Genomic DNA, 18,333 nt, shown 5'->3' with positions numbered 1-18,333 from the left:
ATATAAATACACACGCGTTTGAGCACAAGAAACAACCTCATTTGAAGTGAAAGTTCAGTGTTAGACAAACATGATTCACCTGATATGCTTAACTGCTACTTACCGAATCGGAAATAAACCGGTATCTTCCGGCTGGATTTTGTTGGTGCCATAAGGTAAGTCAATTAGTTTTAATAAACAAGCTTAGTACGACTGCTCCAACTCAACCACCATCGATAAACCATTCACAAAATGGTAAATTAATGTTGTTTACTTACGTCATCGTGCACATGAATTTTGTTGGTGTCATAAAGTACGGAACGATTAACTTTATCCAAAAGACTGGATGTGACTCCCCTAACTCTGCTACCATTCCCTGACCACTTCTGGTCATTCACAAAACAGTTAATTATTAATTTAATTAATTGCATTACTATAATTGAATTATAATTAAATTATTAAGTTATAATTAATTAATAGGAACACAAGACTGTACCAGGGCTCAAAGATTTTGAGACGGAATTTCTTGAGAATCAGTGGGAATTTTTGGCCCAAAATTGAGGATTTATACTAAGCGAGTATACTGCGCAAGGGGATGGCACGCGATATCTGTTGGCGAATAATGGCTTAATTGCACGCGAATGAACGAACTCACTGCAATTGGCCGTGGTATGTATATGCTTTACCGGAAATACGAGGCTCGCCACGAACATCCGCCGAAGATGCAACACCCTGGGCGGTACTAAACCTATCGAAGCATCAATATTCTACCTAACAATGTGCACATTTCGCGATGCATCGTGCATACGTGCACTGGCGTGTGTAAAATCGCAGAGAGAAGCTATTGAACGCGTGAAGCAGCTGGCGACTTTCTAAAGTCCCCCCCGGGGATCCTCTGTATCCCTACGGTGACTTTGCATGTTGCAATCGGCCGAGAGAAGCGGCGGGAAGCACTTTTACTGATTTTTCACCACCGCGTGTCTGAATGTTATATCACAAACCACGCGAGCGCGGGAGATGGCGGTCAGTGTCTTGAGATATCTCATGTTCGTCCTCTTTGCTGCGTTGCAGTATCGTAAGTAGTTTGTCGATGCTCGATTATCGACTGCCGGTCCCTTTTTCACGCTCAAAATCCAAATCAAGAATCGAAGCAAACGCGGTTTCGCGCAAACCACGAGAAAATATAACAGTTGATTTAACTCGATCTTGGAACTTTGGAAGTCGCGAGTTGGAAATTGTCGCGTTGGTGTTCGAATGGTGTTGGAGGGACGACTTGTGACTCGTCCGTCGTCTGAGAGAAACTATATCCTGCTTTGATATTTAGTGCGTGATTTCTAAAGTGTACTCGAGTAAAATTTGGTGGCATTAAGGAAATGGGGTCTGATGTTGGTAGTGTTTTGGCGTGGTAATGGGCTTATAGAGGTAGATTCCGAATAGGACAGAGTAATTTTATGAAATAATTGGAAATTAAGAAAATATGTATGTTGCCAGTCACAGGTACTAGGATATCTATTTGTTACGTCTCTTGAAGAATTGTAGCAAATTCAGTGTTTTTTCATTTTCATTTAGTGTTTTACATTTTATGACATAGGTGTACGATGTGATTTATAATAAAATAATTAGAGAAGCTATGAACCGCATGCAATTCGTATTATATATTAGTATAAGGTAGTGCATATTGATGAATAATTAATTGATTTAATATTACGATTGTTAGACGATTTCTGACAGAAACAATTTTTGACGAAAATATTTGTTGCCCAGAAAAATATCTTATTACAAAGTAAAAAGATCAAAAAAATGTGACGTTTAAACGTAATGTGAATAATTAACAACATAGTTACTTATTAATATAGTACATTCTAAATTTCCACGTTAAAATGTTAAGTAAAAAGTGAAACTGTTTGTATGATGAAATTTGTGAATAATTAACAAACCAAAGATAAATGGCTAAAAAATGAAGAATCAAGTAATTCATACCAAATCTCCTCGTAAATTAAATCATCTTCCAAACAGAAATATTAAACATAGTGCCTACAAATTGATTGCTTTTATTTATAATACTACATCTAAAAGATTTTATCAAGATTTTATCAAAAGATTTTGTCAAGAATCGTCAATAATCACTAAAGCTATCGTTATAAAAAATTTTGCAATACTCGATTATTTAGATGCTAACGAATAGATCAGAAATCAAAGGTCGTTTTTTACAACCTTAGAGAGAATCATGTCAATGCTATTTTACTCGTTATCGTTAATTGAATGCTTATCTACATTCTTGTACTATTGCCGCAAGAATACATTTAACGAAAGAAGAGCAACAAAAAGTTAATAAAAGCGATACAGCGAAACAATCGACCTTTACCTGTTTCTTTGGTTTCTTAGAACGGTCGAATGGTTTTTTATACAAAAGCTATATTTATAAATGATTGATCTTGGACAATCGGCAGTTAACCAGCCGTAGAAAAATGATTTATGTGAAATCGGGATCGAGGAAATTAAATAGGTATAATCGGTATGCAGATCGGTAATATACGTCGATTTCGTTCTTAGATTATGTGAGTGCGGAGACAAAAACGTTCAAGGATCTGTTTAACAGTACATCCTGTGCGAAACCACCCTTTGAATGCCCACATCCACAGATCGAATTTTATTTGTACACAAGGTAAGGTTGTTTTAAATTAATTTAATTAAATTATGTAAACGAAAATAACGATAAATTATTTTACTCTAACTTATATATATAATATTAGTAAATTATATAAATTGAGTTATATATACACATTACACATACATTATATATACACATCAATTATGTACATTATTTGAATTTCCTTTTGTGTAGTATATTTTATTGTTCATCATATTTTATATATTTTTCGATTTAATAATAAGAAGTTTTGCGAACATTCAGTTTCTTGTGAATTTGTCAAGCTTACTAAATAATTATAAGGAAAACATAAAAAGGTATACCTTATAAAAAGTACTTCAAGATGATTATGTGAAAAACTGTAAAGGAAGAATAGTTGTCTTAAATGAAATAAATAGAAATGTGTTAAATAAATTATTTCCTATTTGTAGCGTTATTATAAGTTTTATTATAATAAACGACTTAAATATGTTTTTATTTAGCAAGTGTTTTCTTACATAAACTAATATCATACTTTACTTTAAAATCCCTACAATTAGCGATATAAGAAATGTTACTCCTTTTAATTCGTTAAAATAAATCATTCGTCAAACTGTCGTAATTCCTTAACATTAACTAAATGATAATAACGATGATGGATAACACGAGTGAAACCATTCAATTTCAGCTATTTAACGATTGAAACCATAATCTAAAACCATAATCTAAAACTATACTCTAAAACTGTAATACCTAAAATCGTACAGAATTTGTTTCTCGAAAGTCAATGTGCCAAACGATCTGTTAAAATTATTTGTTAAAAATAACGCTTCTCTGTAACATCCTATATAACTATCGTCATACCATATTATTTGTCTTGGCTATACGAATAATAAGTCGAGCGCTTCAGGAAACTCTAGATGAAGAAATTGTAACTTTCTATCATCACCGGTTTTATTTTGTATCGCGTTTTCCGCTACCGTCTCGGAATTCGATCTCGTTTCAACGAGATGATGAAAAAATTACGCTTTGCGACACTAGCCGTTCTAACTTTCGGTGAAATTTCCCATTTACTTTTGCGTCAGCTGAACGCTTCGCGGTTCCTCAACTTACTTTCGTTCGACGTTCGAGAATGTTCACCTCGAACCTGAATGTTGGCCGTAAGGAAGAACGTGGACATACGACTCTCGATTTCAAGATCACGATCAGTCCGTCTCGCGCTGAAAGTGTGGCCTCGTTTCAAAGTTCACCTTTCTCCGGTAACTAACAGTGTCTTGGCACGTTCTAAGTGCTTTTACTCATTCACATTTTCCTTTTTTGTCGCGTCGATTAGATCGTTCTTTTCTGTACCACGCTATCTTGTTTAAAAGCGAAAATCGAATACTTATGTCGATTCGTTACGGCGTATATTTTAAAAATTAAGATTATTCACTTTCCTTCGTATTGGTTTCTAAGCGAGGTATCAGATTTGCTTCGTTTCTAGAAACGATATTTATTACGAATTTGAGAGATTATAGTATCAGATTGTACATTTTTCTACATTTATGAGAAATTTGAAGATGCAAACATAGACGGAATGAACATAAAATGCTAATATATAGAAAATATCTAAAGTATACTACTCGTTGTAATACTTAGGCATTTTCTTCGTTGTGTTTAGAAGAATATGAGTGCATAAATGTCCGTAATGTATTATAATTATCATGAAGGGGTAACTAACGCGTTCATAAAGACGTGTCTAGTAATATACGAATATTATTAAAGTCAAAGGAATAGGATTTGATAAAAGAAATATCGTAACGCGAGTGAAACTCCATTCGAGATTATAAGGTCGTTGACATTCGCTTCGTAGATTCATATACAATGTAACATACGACTATCTAATATTTATTTAATACTTGATATTTGATGAAACTTAACAAGTAGTTATTTAAAAAAAGTATCTATATTTAGTATATGTATAATTACTAAGAATATTGCAATAATAAATATATTATAATTATGTTAAAGTCTAAGATATTATACTGTATTATATTTAGCGTTGATATATCACTTTACTTTAGAAACTGACTTTTCTCTTGTTTTATTCATTGCGCACGCATTTCTTTACTTTCTTAGGAAGATCGTTGAATAGGTGAATGTAACTTTCTTGGGACTGCCATTTTTCAGAGAAACACAAAAGAAGCCTCTACGCATTAACGTGCGAAGGTTCGAGTCACTTCAGTACTCCAAATTCAATAAGTCACATCCCACGAAAATCATTATCCACGGTTTTGGTGGAGGGAGGAATTTAATACCCAGCCCGGATCTTCGAAGAGGTAACGTTTGAAGAATATTATAACTTAGTTCAGTTTCTTATTTCGTGTCATTCTTAACATAGTTCAATTTTACTAAATCTGTCTTTTAGAGAAATTTAAGAATCGTGCGACCATGTTTTGATAGTAACGCAATTACATTTTTATTGTTTAAAAATTTTATACAATTTCCTTACATTTTAGAATAATAACGTAATAAACGATTTATTGAATATGTATCTCATACGAAAGTGACCAATTTCGGTGATGAGAGTTTCTGCGAGAGAGTGTGAAAGTTTTTATCGCATTTCTCGTCTATTCGAAAAGTTGTAAAATTTTACTTGCTACGAGAAAAATAGCGACTCACGTCATATGTCAGTAACTTTCATACTCTGATCGATCCACTATTTAAAACATCGTAAATGTTGCAATTGGTTTTGTCTAACTCTTCTGTGATGATAAAAAAAGAAATTTGATGGAAAATTACCTTTGTTATGAAGCATTGTTCGATTCATTCGATATTGTAAAAGTAATAATTTATGTTTGATAATAACACAATCATAAACAAGAACAAAAAGTACGGAAAATTTTGCTTTTCAGTGATCTTTATAATCGAATCCAGAAAAATTATAAGCTATATCGCTTCGAATAGACGTATATGTATATCTATATAACATAAAAAAATAACATTTATACGATAATGGAAAATAAAAATTTTTCAGTAACTGTATATCGTTTCAAAGAAATAAAAACCAATCGCCTGTTAGCTCGCAGTTTTTGGTCGATGAAGATTAAAAGATTCGAACAAGTAGCGTGGGCTACGCAGTGCGCGATGGTCTCGATGTATGAAACTTTCGATTTCAGCGTATTTCACGCGAGGCGATTACAATATTATAATCGTCGATTACGGTTCGTTGGTGCGCGAGCCTTGTCTGTCGCAAATACAATGGGGTCCAGATTTCTGTTCACGATGTATTGCTCAATTGGTAAGGTACTTGAGGGATCATCCTCGTGGAACGAGGGTGGAGAATATACACGTGCTCGGATACAGCGTGGGTGCGCATATAGCTGGTCTGATTGCGAATTATTTGCCCGATGACAAGCTTGGAAGGATTACAGGTAATGTGTGTAATTTTATTATTTAATCGCATCTCTTGCGATTTCGCTCTCATTAACGATCAGATTAACGAAATTCTGTTAGAACCTTAATACAATAACGTATGCTAAGGTAAACTCTAATAATAAGGCAAATTTGGTCCTATACATATCGTAGATTTTTATTTGCCATAGCACCAGTTTGTTCTAGTATAAATTATATATTGAAAGATATATATTTTTTGAGATGATTCAATCCAGGCATAGAGTTTGGTGTTGAACCTACCACTCGATTTAAATAGGAAAAATTGAATGTAACGTGAAAGATATAAGTGAATTTATTTAATCTTTTCATACTGTATCCATATCTAAATTAATTAGCTTTTCCATTGGGTTTTGCTAAGTCAGGACTAAAATTATGTAAAAAGGTAATCAAGATAAATTTAATTTAATTTTTAACAAATGAATCTTAAACGATATAAATACACGGATACAGTATGTAACTTCTAATTTAATTTAATTTATATGTACTCACACGAATCTTCTTCATTGTCTAGATATTTAAAATCACAGCTTATGAATATCCTGCTGTCTTTTTTCACATCCCCTTGTTTTTTAAACACCCTCTACATCCATGGATATCCCACAAACTAATCTTATTCTGGATTAATCGACATTTTTTCTCTCTCCTTAAGTAGCTAAATTATTTACGACGACCTTCCAAAAACAGTAAGGTAGGTTGGCCTACCATGAAAATGAAAAATCGCTCTCTAACGCGAATGAATTTCCACGTTGGTTCTTTTTTCTCGATTAGGACTCGATCCAACGATATTTTTCTACATGAATGGGAACCGGTCGATGGATTTAGACGAAACGGACGCGCATTTCGTCGATGTGATCCACACTGGTGCCGGGATTTTGGGTCAATGGGGACCGACCGGGCACGCAGATTTCTATGTGAACGGAGGTTCCAGCCAGCCCGGATGCGCGACAACTTCCTTGCTCCGTAAGTAATATGACCCATTTTCACTTATCTCAACGAGCAAGAGAGATTCAGACCTTTTGAGAATTGCGTGTATTGTGTTAGCTGTTGGCTGTTATTTGTTAAATAGCAAAGTGATCGGTTGCGTGTTGTTTATGAAGCATTCAAAGAGGCATTAAAGAAAGTAAATTGAGGAGAAACGATCGTGTTGGCGTTAAACCAGAAACGAATGACAGCTTCGCCCAGTTTCAGTTCTCTCGAAAGTATATAATTTGACTTTTTATAAAACGAGTTGTTATTACGAACTTTCTTAATGGAAGGAATTTTGTTGAACGTTGTGACAGCTGTGGAAGATATTAGAAATTAAAAGAATATTAAGATTTTGTTTCTTTAGTCTAAGTTTAGTCAGGAATTAAATTGAGTTGTCCAAGTTGCTCCATTTATCCGTATTAGATATTTTTGTGTAAAAGGAACAATAATTCTCTCCCCAACGTTCGCTGATGGTTAGAAGAAAGCGTGTTAGTTAAATAGAAATTGTGGAAATTGAAGTTTTGATAAACAGTGAATTTCGAAGTATTCTTTTTAAAGGCACGAACCTTTAGAATATAGAAATACGTATAGTTAAAAGGATCTATATCTTGTACATTTTATAATTTAAAGCTTTATTTATTAAGAAGTTCGATGAAACCGTAAGTATGGTAATTCATTTCTCTTATCGTCAATTTATAATCTTTTCTTTGTCTCGAAATTTTAATTTTAAATTGAGTTTCATTAAATGCTATGGATTGGAATACGGAATGGAGAAGGAGATTATTATCCTTTGAACTCGTGAAAATACGTAATTATGACTCCCCATAGAGTGATCTTATCATTAGAGAGAACGTTCTACGGGACGGATGGTCGACTGTGAATGAAATCAGTGAAATGTTTCGTCCGCAGAGACGTTGTCGTGCGACCACACAAAAGTGACGCCTTATTACATAGAATCAATCACGACGAAAGTAGGATTCTGGGCAGCGCCGTGTGGAAATCTCTTTTCCTACCTGATCGGCTGGTGCAATCCGAAACTCGAAGAGCACATACTCATGGGAGAAGACGCCCCACATACGTAAGTATTTTTAATTCTTCCAACTTACTAAATGAAGCAACTAAAACAAAAATGATTAATTTTCAAAGAGTTATAGAAGTTGTACCTATAACTGCGCTTTTGCAAAATTGCCAATAGCTCATTAATAATACGATAATAATAGTAATTCGTAACATGTAAAATTGGAAAAACTGTTTGCACAACAGAAGATTACAGCCCGCAATTTATACAAAATTATTGAATAAATGGCCATAGGCTTTTAAAATATTTTTGAACCATGTACGATAGATATAAATATCCAAGAAAGAATAGAATAATTCCAAGAAAGATTAAAGAAAGAGTAAAAAACTGAAAAAAAGAACGTTAATTTGAAATGTTACAGAGCACGAGGCATCTACTATCTGTCAACAAACGCACACAAACCATACGCCCGAGGCCTTCCCGTAAAAAGCCAACGAACGACAAATCGGAAACGATCGTCCTCCCGCCAGTACTAAGCTTACTGAAGCAGTTAATCAACATAATTATAGAATAATTATAGTATACGCGGTTATTAGTTGTATGTACTGTATGCTGTGTTATGTTTGCCTCTGTTGTTTCTTTGTATATTTTTTAATTAGTTTTTACGCAATAAACTATTTTGCTACGTAACCTACCATCAACCGCCGCATACCATTGCTAGTTTGCCGATTAATGTATTTATTCCACTGGATTCTATTGTTATGGTGTTCCAAGAATTATCGCTTTTTCCGATTCTGTCAATTTTATGGAATCGTCCGGCGTTTAGTGATCGTACGATCCTCGGTTTTCGTTATTATAATATATGTAAATCTATTCTTTACCGTCACGGCTCATCGTTTTTCTATCTGTGATGAATATGAATGTAAATTATAATTAGAAACAAACAAATTATTATATTAGCGAAATAGACGAATTGAGAACCAAGCTATCCTTTCGAATGATTTTGGAGTCTAATCAGGATAAAATAAATCTTAAACTTAAAACGGAAGGAAAAAATAGTCTTGAGATGAGTTATTGAAAACAAAAATTGCTATATCTTCCTAACACATAGGCGTACGATTTTGTAAGTATCGTGGTTCCTACGCGAAACCTATGAAAATACGTGTAGTATATCGAAATGATGTTCGGGAAAAAGAGAACGATCGATCATTACGAATTTTATGTTAACAACAATATTTATTACATAATAATTATGATATATATATATTTATATATATATATAATAATAATAATAACGTCTATGGATTTACAGTACACTGTCGCGCTAAACCTTAGTTATGTATAATATGCAATGGAATGATTACAAGTTGTTAATACATCCACGTTTCAAGCTTTCGAGGCATTCAGGGCTTCGTTTGTTTTTTTCAGATTGGCTCGAATGCGGTGTAAAGGGAACCGTGTCCCTTCGTCTGCTTCACATTTCGCTCTTCCTCGCTCTCTTTCTCTCCCGCTCTCTCTCTCTCTCTCTCTCTCTCACTCTCGTTTTCTCGGCGGGACCGATGCTCGGGTTTGATCGAGAGTAAAAGATCGATCACGATCTATTGTCGATATTTAATTCGTTCTCACGGGCATCGTCCCAAAACGTAGGACTTTAAATTTCGTGTATATATATATATTTTTTTTTTATATATAGATCTTTATCCGTATAGATCATAGAGTTAAGAATAAATTCTCTACACCTCTTACAGTGGACAACGTAGGATCTACGATAAAAAATGGACAGTTTCGGTTGTTCGATGGGTATATGACAAAACAGAAATCAATTTCTAGCGCGGAGTCTTTTTCTTCCGGGAGCCAGAACGATGCTTCAACAACTTCAACGAGCTGTGCGTTTCACATTTTCTTAATATTTTTGTTGCTTTCTATCCTCTTATTTTATTTTTTATATTTATTATTTATTTATTTATTTTTTTTTGGTTGCTTGCGTTAGTACTAGTAGCTATCTTTAGCGTTAGTGTGTTTGGTATCAGTATGTTCGTTTTATCGTTGTCGATTGCTTTGGTACGTTCCATTATTGTTTTCATTGAAGTTATTTCTTGTTTAGTTTATTTTCATTTGGACCCTTTCGCGACGGTAACGTCTATGTAAGAATTTTTGTCATCCATTTCGGGTTCCGTGTAAATTGTCAAGGAGTAATTCATACGCGTTATAAATACAATTTTATTGTATAGCATGATTCATTTACAAGGCGCGAAGCAATTCAACCGAGATTCGAAGTTCAAGTCTTTGGAAAGCGATCATTTTTGCGCCGTTCGTACACTCTTTATGTCCTTCTCTCCTTGTGGATATCTCTTTCACTCGAATGTGAATATTATGTTACACGAGAAACTTCGAATCCTGCGATAACACATAGTTTAATGAATTATTCTTCGTTGACGTCGATTGATATTGTTGAATGGAAAACATTACGACTATATGGAAAGTAATTTTTTGTTACTACCACTAAAATGTAATTCTCTATCTACTGACTATGTTTCTGAAAACCGTCCCAAAAGGGTTTAAGAAAACTCATATCATTGTTACTAAAGAAATCTACTTTTTTTTTTTGTTCTTTTACTTTTTTATGTTTTTGTTTTTTTGGTTTTAGTGACGAATCACGGTGAAGGAAAAAGTTTGAAAACTGAGCAATTCATGCATTATCCAAAGAGGAATTTAAGAACATCTAAGGAGTCTTTTTTCAATTCTACGTGTTAATTATATTCTGCTGTGGCATCGTTCTACTCGCGAAGAAATAAATATAAAAGACGAAAGTAAAAGGTAAATCAGTATTTTACTATCAGACTAAATTAAGGCTTTACAAAGATTCATTGTATTTTTTTGTTTCTTCTCTCTCTTTATTTACATCATTGTTTCTTTCGTGCGCTACGTGCCATTTGGACCGACGTACACATCTATTTACGTCTCTTGGACAATCCTTATACTGCTAACATGACAATCGGTACGTTTGTTGATCGGACCCGCCATTGCGCGCGAATTTCGAAGGATTTGAAGAGAACATCGCCTTATATTCTTAAAACTGCTCGGAAATGACCATGCTCGAAAGACTGGCGCGGTTTGTATCGTTTAAGAACTTTCGATTGATCGTCTTTTATGAATAATACGAAGAAAATGAGCGATCTTCGATTATACGTGATTTCGATAAATCGCGAGTGCTACACTGATGATAGTTGATGGTTGCTAGTATGTCTTTATCCTTGAGATAAAACTTATCATCGCGATACAGATACTTAAGAGCTAGAAGAAATGTGAAAGAAAAAAATACAGACGAGTAGATTTATTTGTAACAAATAGCGTAGAAAGATCGAAGGTAGAAATAAGATACTTGAGAAATAATTAGTAGGGAACTCAACGATTACTTGGAACTTTTAAATGTACCGTTTTATGATTACTACGTAATGTAGTTATACATTTGGTAAAAAAGCACAGGCATCGAGGTCTTAGGCACATGTATTGTTTGCTCGTGTATCACTGTAGATCCATTTCCGCCAAATGCTTTCGAGCGTGCTCCAATCGCTAAGCACAGTGTTGAATTTTCTAAAATTATATATATTCTTCAGAAAAAAAGGTTCTTTCACGATGTAATCAATATAAATTGATGAATCTTTTTAGACTAAAATACCATTATCATATTTCTACCCACTTTTTATTTTTAATAGAAAGCTATCGGTTGAAGTAAAATCCTTTAAAAAGAAACATTTAACGTACAAGATATTAAATACGTAAATAGTATTGTTCTTTCGTAGGAAAAACGAATAAAATGTCAATGTACGCTTCTAAAGTATAGCGTAGAAAGAACAATTGAATTAAATAGAAACTTCATTAATTAACCATACCTGTTGTTTTCTAACTGCTCTTTAAACTAAGGAATTAATATTAATCAAATAATTAGCATAACGTCAAATAGAATTCCTTCGATTGTTACTTTCAACACTGTTCGGTTCATTAAACTCGTCGTCAACGTACACTATCACGAGCCAGCTCAGACCAATTGCCACTTCTCATCGATTCGAATGTTTTCCGTCGTATTTTTCTATATCGTCGTGTGTTCACTCGATCTACTCAACTAAATCACTACGCGTTGCGTGTTATTCTTCTTTAAATTAATTATTATTAGTATCAATAGTAATATTATTTTTACTTGTCGCACCACGACCACGATCGACACGTTCATTTCAGTAATTACTCATAGTCTATTATGTTAATGATCATTTATCGATAATCGTGCCAATCGATAGTTCCACTTTTTTACCTATTATATTACCGATATACTCTTTCCTCGTTCGATGATTAGTTTCCCCTATTGTGTTTCATGTTCTCTTCATTGTATTTATATAGCATATCGCTTTTTTACGTCACGTCGAGAACGACGACATCGATCGATTGTCATACATCAGTGGCGTTACACACGGAAATCATTTCGAAAGCAATGAAAGGCACTATTTAGACGTTACGTGGACACTGGTAGTGGCACCGATAATAGTCATAAAACGGTACGGTATTTCCGCCTCGGAAGATAATTACAGCAAGTTTGCTTTGTCGCTCGCGTGCACGTTATTGCGTATTTTGTCATTCGTAGGTTTCCACGTGATTACGATACGCTGACCCGAACTGTACTCGATTCGATAATAGTCGAACATTTCCAGCCAATTTCACTCTGCACTTGTCAATGCTTTCTGTTCGAACTTATTCAGGATTATCACTATTTCATTGAATTATCGATTAGTCGGCTAAGTATGAATAAGATTCAGATCAACACAGGGTTGGTCCTCCTGGACGTGTTCTCTAATGCAACTGCAACCTCGATGATGAGTTTGATCGGATGAAGTAGATGAATATTTATTAAAAAGAGGAGGTAGCTTCACGTAAAAAATGGCGAGTCTGCGTAAAAGTATTCAAAATCCCATTGTCAGTCACGTTCTCTGATTTTCGCTACCATTCCTTACATCGTACACTGGTCGGTTGGATATGTAAATAAAAAGATATCGATGACTTCGAAGAAGTGAGTTAAAAAGTAACGTTGTATTTCAATGTTATTTTCGTTATATAGAACTTATAATTTCAACATTCTTCTCAACTGTCCGCGTTATTATTCCGTCGAGACTATTCGATCTGACGTTTCGTTTAACATTTATGTAAAAGCTAGACGAAACAAACCGATAAGATATACCTTGAGAAAAAGAACGGACAACATTCGTTCCTTGTACATACAAGCGCTCGTCGTAGCTTCTCGATCGATGCCGGGTGCTCGCGGCGCTTATTTCTCTCTTTTTTCTTTCTTTCGTTTTTTTTACATTAAATCCTCCTGAATTTCCTCATTAAAGTTCTTTCTTTTTTTAAGTACAATGCTGCATTAATAACATGACTCGAACATACTATCGATATAATCGTTTATGATAATTGGTCCTGAACAAATGATAGAACCAAGTTTTGGTTAAGTGTTTAGTGATCATGTGTGTCAAGCGCTGTTCGCGCGCGATAAGAATACTGGATCCTGATTTCGATCTCAGAGAAAGACTTCGACTTCAGGATCCAGAAGATTGGTATGATATAATCTAAGAATCTGCACTCTCTACGTTACGACTACACTTACACACCTCTATTCTACACTTCCTATGTTATTTCCAATGATCGATTTTATGTATATTTAACGACTGCTTTTTTTCCTACACCGATGCATGTATGAATCGACGCGTACTACTTTGCCGACTGAAACGCTGTATTAGTGGTGCCATGAACTATCGAGCTATCTGTAGATAATCAAAATCGCTATTACAGTCGCGATTCCATAAACTATCGATAGAATACTCTTGCAATTTATATATTTTCCCAGCGTTTTACGGATACCATCTATATAACGATTGTATGTAAGCTCGACACGTTTTTGTCGCTTAAAAAAATTATAACGAGCATGCAAATAGAAGCAGCTCAAAACAGTGTTTCATATACGCACATTCGACACATCGGATAGTAAATGCAGTTTTTAACCCAAATACAAGTTTTATGCCAACGCATAATACATTTATCGAACATTGATCAACTTTGTCGGCAAAGGTGTACGTATTATGCGTCGTTATTTCGAATGGCTTAATGTACTTTGCTGTCTGGACTAGATATTCTGATCGGCGATCATATTCTGGCATCGAGTCTTTCAACGACCCCTTTAAAGGGCCCAGAAATAGAAATGAATTACACACACGAAACGGTGATGTTATGTTTGTTTCGTTTCTCTTCGTATGAAGTTAATATTATACTAAAATTACGTCAATATAATAAACGTTACATTCAACCGAAATTAATTGTCAGAAATAAATCAACGACTAAATTATCAAGTTTTTCTCCGCAAGTAGTACATGCGATAAACAAACATGGACTTCGAAGTGGATCTATCTTTAATGCGAATTTATGCATATGCGTTTCTAAGTAAAGGTTTCTATTCGTTCTCTTTTTATCTTGCAACGTACAGAGGATTAACCGAATCAAGAGAAGTATGTTTATTCGTGAATTCGATTCATAGATATTTGCTGTATTTGGTAAGCTCGTGTTGCTCGAAATGTAATTGCGGTTAAGTATTTGAATGCCAAGAGCGGAATATTTTCACGTTAAATTTCAAGCAACACCAACTCAATTCTTAATATTATTAGGTGTCATCGGTAACAATCGATAATTCGTTTGGGTTTTTCGTATTATAGTTTGTATGATATAACTGATACATAGCAGGTAGATATATCACTGGAATAGCATGTAAGATTTTGGAAACATACGGAGGAAAATCCGTGTCTTGTTTCGAGATTTTTACCTTGATATCCATCTTCTTTCATTTCTTTTTATACACGTTTCGTATTCAAACTCGGACAGGCGTAATGTACGCAGGATTTCGTAACGATCATGTGAATCATAACCTTTACGAAATCTTCGAATACACCTGACATTCTTCTTCTCACGATACATTATCTTCTGTCTTTTTTATATATGTACGTATAGTTAAATTTATTACTAATGTCGTTATTAGTAATGATATCGTTACATGATTAATACGGTTCGATTTGCGTGCAAATATCTTTTTGTTTTACTTGTTGTCATTAGGCGAATCGTAGAGTACACTGTACTACGTTGAACGGACACGAAATAAAGAAACATCGAATCGTATTGAGAATCAAATGACGTCTAGATTCTATCATGAGAATATAACCCGAATGGACTTATATATGATTATCAAATATTAGTGTCTTTGAAATGTTCATGGCGTGATATTTACAAAGTTTTCTATGCATCTTCGGCGATGAGTAGTGAGGGGGGAAGGACAACTCGAAAAAGCGTTAAGGCCCGTTTACATTTGGGTATCTTTTTTTTTTCATCATTCACTATAAGTCACAAACTATATGTAGATAGCTGTCGATTTAGACTGACGGAAATAGTCATCGTTTTCATCGAGGAAAGTTTCTCTCGTGTGGGCTTTTAACAACGTGTTCTTTCTTCGTTAGTTCTCGGGACACGTGTCACACACAAAAAAACGCTACATTTATTGTATCCATCAATTTTCTTTCTTTTCATTCAGTCAAATTCGAAGCTTCAAGGTCAACGATGCAATAAAATATATGAATTTCCTTTTTTTTTTATAGCAGTCAAACTCAGTTAATACTGTATAAAGTTAGTTTTCTAACAATTGATTTTATCTTTACTCGAAGGATACATATAGTATATAATATATATATATAAATATATATATATTTATAATAATAATAATAATAATAATAATAATAATGATAATAATAATAATGCTTTGTTAAATCTCGGGACGTCCTTGTAATTATTTCGTTAAGTTTGGTTTGAAACGTATGTATCATGGATATACGTGTTTTTCTCTTCGAACCGTGTTTCCTTTTTTATTTTTTTTTCCAATTTCCAAGATACATAGAGAATCACCGTGGACTCGTCACTACTCTGTTTTGTTTAGCTTCATTCCAGCCTCTTATGTTTATTATCCGAGAAATAGTTTAACGGAACGATAACGTAAGTTATACAATCGGTAGGCCCGTTACATATCGAAAAACAATAACAGTATCTGCATATATAACACGTGGTAAATGTATGTATAATATGTATATATACCAATATGTTTACAGTTTCACGTACACGCGTATGTATACTCGGGATGAACATGCGGAATCGAGGGGAAATCGAGCGTATACGGATCGAGACATGCCATTTATTTCGCGTTATGCTCGATTTCACTGGCAATTGCGCAGATTCAATTTCAAGAACTCAACGATCGAAACGTCCCTTAATTTTGCCCCAATTCACTCGCAAACGAATCGCCATTCGCAACCATCGACTATAACAGTTTTGTCCATAAAGTAAGGAAATTACGAAACGATACTAGTAAGAGTATATTATAATCGAAGGATGCTGTTGCAACAAGAACTACTGTGGCGCATCGCTGCGAGTGAGACCGTGTTTAAGCATGTACGTTTCGTTTCTCTTATTGGAAGAAGTTTTTGAATTTCCCGCCGATCTGTAGATTCGCTTCGATCGGCTGAGTTCCCTGTACAGATAACGCACAATCTAAGATCGTTACTTTACGAAGCTATCGCGATCGAAAGCATTGTCTTTTTTGCACGAAACTAATGCGATCGTAGTCTCCAAGGTTAGTTAGTTACGTGGTCCATGCGAAAGTGAAACGACTGTTAATTAAATACAGGGAATAAAGATATAAAAGGTCGTGTTACTCGTATGAAATAAATAATGCAACGACGATCAAACGATAATGAAATTATCTTACTTTGCAACTGTTACGCGTATCGATTATAATGCAATCGTAACTGTAATTGTACGAATTTTTTACACGAACATGTATTATCGATCGGTAAATACAAAGCATCGCCAACATTTTCCTTAAATAAAATTGTACTGCTATTATAACTCGCGCAATTCGAGACACAATTTACACCGTATACACATTATACGTCTATATATATCTCCGCGTATACTATATACATAGAATATATAGCATACATTTATATGTTTATATATATAAATATATAATATCTAATAAGATTAACAGCATGTAATATCTTATATAAACATCTTATGAAACATTGCCACCAATTAAAAATGACGAGAAAGGAAACATATTCTGCAGACTATCGATCGGAGTTCGTATATGGAAGTCAGGACATCTTTTGCAAAAAGTATTCAATGCTTCGTCTCGAGATACCTCGAAGAGGACGCGTTTACTTGAAGATCGTTCAATTGTTACATCTACAGAAAAAGGTAATGGTAGATAATACGTATATACAAGACGCTACACTCCATGAGAACATATTATTATTTAATACTAAAACCTTTCTTAGTGGTATTTTATTGTTGTTTAGTTTTAATAATAGATCGTTAATATCTACTAAAGTATATTTCCTTTGTTTCTTGTAATTTCTTTTTCTCTTTCTCTTCGTACTTTACTCGCTCACACTCTCTCCCACCCTTTCGCTCTGTCTTTCTCTCACATCTATATATTTCACTTTTATCCTCGTGCACGGATTATTTTTTTCTTCGAATAAAGTCGATCGATTACATCGGGGAGATGGTCGCATCCCCGCTTCTTTCCCTTCAATTTCCTTTCCCTCCGCACCTCTTTCATTTCTTTCTCTTTCTAGCTTTTTCTTTCTTCCTTTTGTTCAGAAAAAATCCTGCATTCTCGTTACGGTACAACGTCCACGGATATCGTTGGAAAGTACGTATACATATATATGTATATGTATGTATATGCGTTTTGTTTTTACATATACATATGTGCATATATATGTATAGAGTTTATCAGGTGGGGGCGAAAGCAAAAACGGAATGGAACGAAACGAAACGAGATAATGCTTCTGTACATTTGTCGCATCTGCTTAGAACCATTTGGTGTGCATTACCTTTATGCTGGACATCTCACAACGATCTCTTAGTCCTTCTTGTCTCCATCTTCGGGGTCCTTAAGCGTGTGCCATTGAGCGATAGGACGTCTCGGGGATGCCAACATGTCGGACCAGTGTCTCAATTCTGTTCCGCTCGCGTTGTACCCCAAGACGACCTTCCCAATGGGTTCTGAGGTGCCGATACGATCGTAGTCGACTACCGTGACAACCAATTGCACTTTCTAAACGTGAAATCACGCATTAGTGCATTGCCTTCTCACAGTGGATGTTTTTTTCTTTCTCTCGCCATAACTTCCGAATCGTAACGTAAAAATATGACAAGAAGCCATAAA

At 34.6% G+C, this 18,333-nt stretch overlaps 2 protein-coding genes across 4 annotated transcripts in view; one reads left to right on the top strand and one right to left on the bottom strand.

The window, feature by feature from the left end:
- The first annotated feature begins 99 nt into the window (after nt 1-99).
- On the top strand, nt 100-13,455 carry LOC126878079 (lipase member H). Its single transcript, XM_050640509.1, has 7 exons — nt 100-1,054; nt 2,533-2,644; nt 4,778-4,926; nt 5,767-6,021; nt 6,812-7,003; nt 7,919-8,087; nt 8,449-13,455. Exons 1-7 carry the CDS (start codon nt 997-999, stop codon nt 8,561-8,563), a joined length of 1,050 nt encoding a protein of 349 aa, XP_050496466.1. The 5' UTR covers nt 100-996; the 3' UTR covers nt 8,564-13,455.
- LOC126878077 (synaptotagmin 1) overlaps nt 9,244-18,333 on the bottom strand; it is a 38,498-nt gene continuing 29,408 nt past the window's right edge. For all 3 annotated transcript variants that reach the window (XM_050640506.1, XM_050640504.1, XM_050640505.1), the window contains exon 9: nt 9,244-18,222. In XM_050640506.1, the coding sequence (XP_050496463.1) occupies nt 18,028-18,222 (195 nt within the window). In that variant the 3' untranslated portion in view covers nt 9,244-18,027. The remainder of the gene's footprint in view (nt 18,223-18,333) is intronic.

Source organism: Bombus huntii, chromosome 2 (genome assembly GCF_024542735.1).
Source record: "Bombus huntii isolate Logan2020A chromosome 2, iyBomHunt1.1, whole genome shotgun sequence".
NCBI lineage: Eukaryota > Metazoa > Arthropoda > Insecta > Hymenoptera > Apidae > Bombus > Bombus huntii.
Note: the sequence above shows the minus strand (reverse complement) of the source record. Positions and strands in the feature narration are given on the sequence as shown.

Excerpts from the sequence above, each read along its gene's own strand:
- LOC126878079 (XM_050640509.1), top strand. The coding sequence starts at position 997 with ATGGCGGTCAGTGTCTTGAGATATCTCATGTTCGTCCTCTTTGCTGCG. Across the intron at positions 2,645-4,777 it reads GAATTTTATTTGTACACAAG|AGAAACACAAAAGAAGCCTC; the intron begins GTAAGGTTGTTT and ends GCCATTTTTCAG. Across the intron at positions 4,927-5,766 it reads CAGCCCGGATCTTCGAAGAG|CGTATTTCACGCGAGGCGAT; the intron begins GTAACGTTTGAA and ends TTTCGATTTCAG.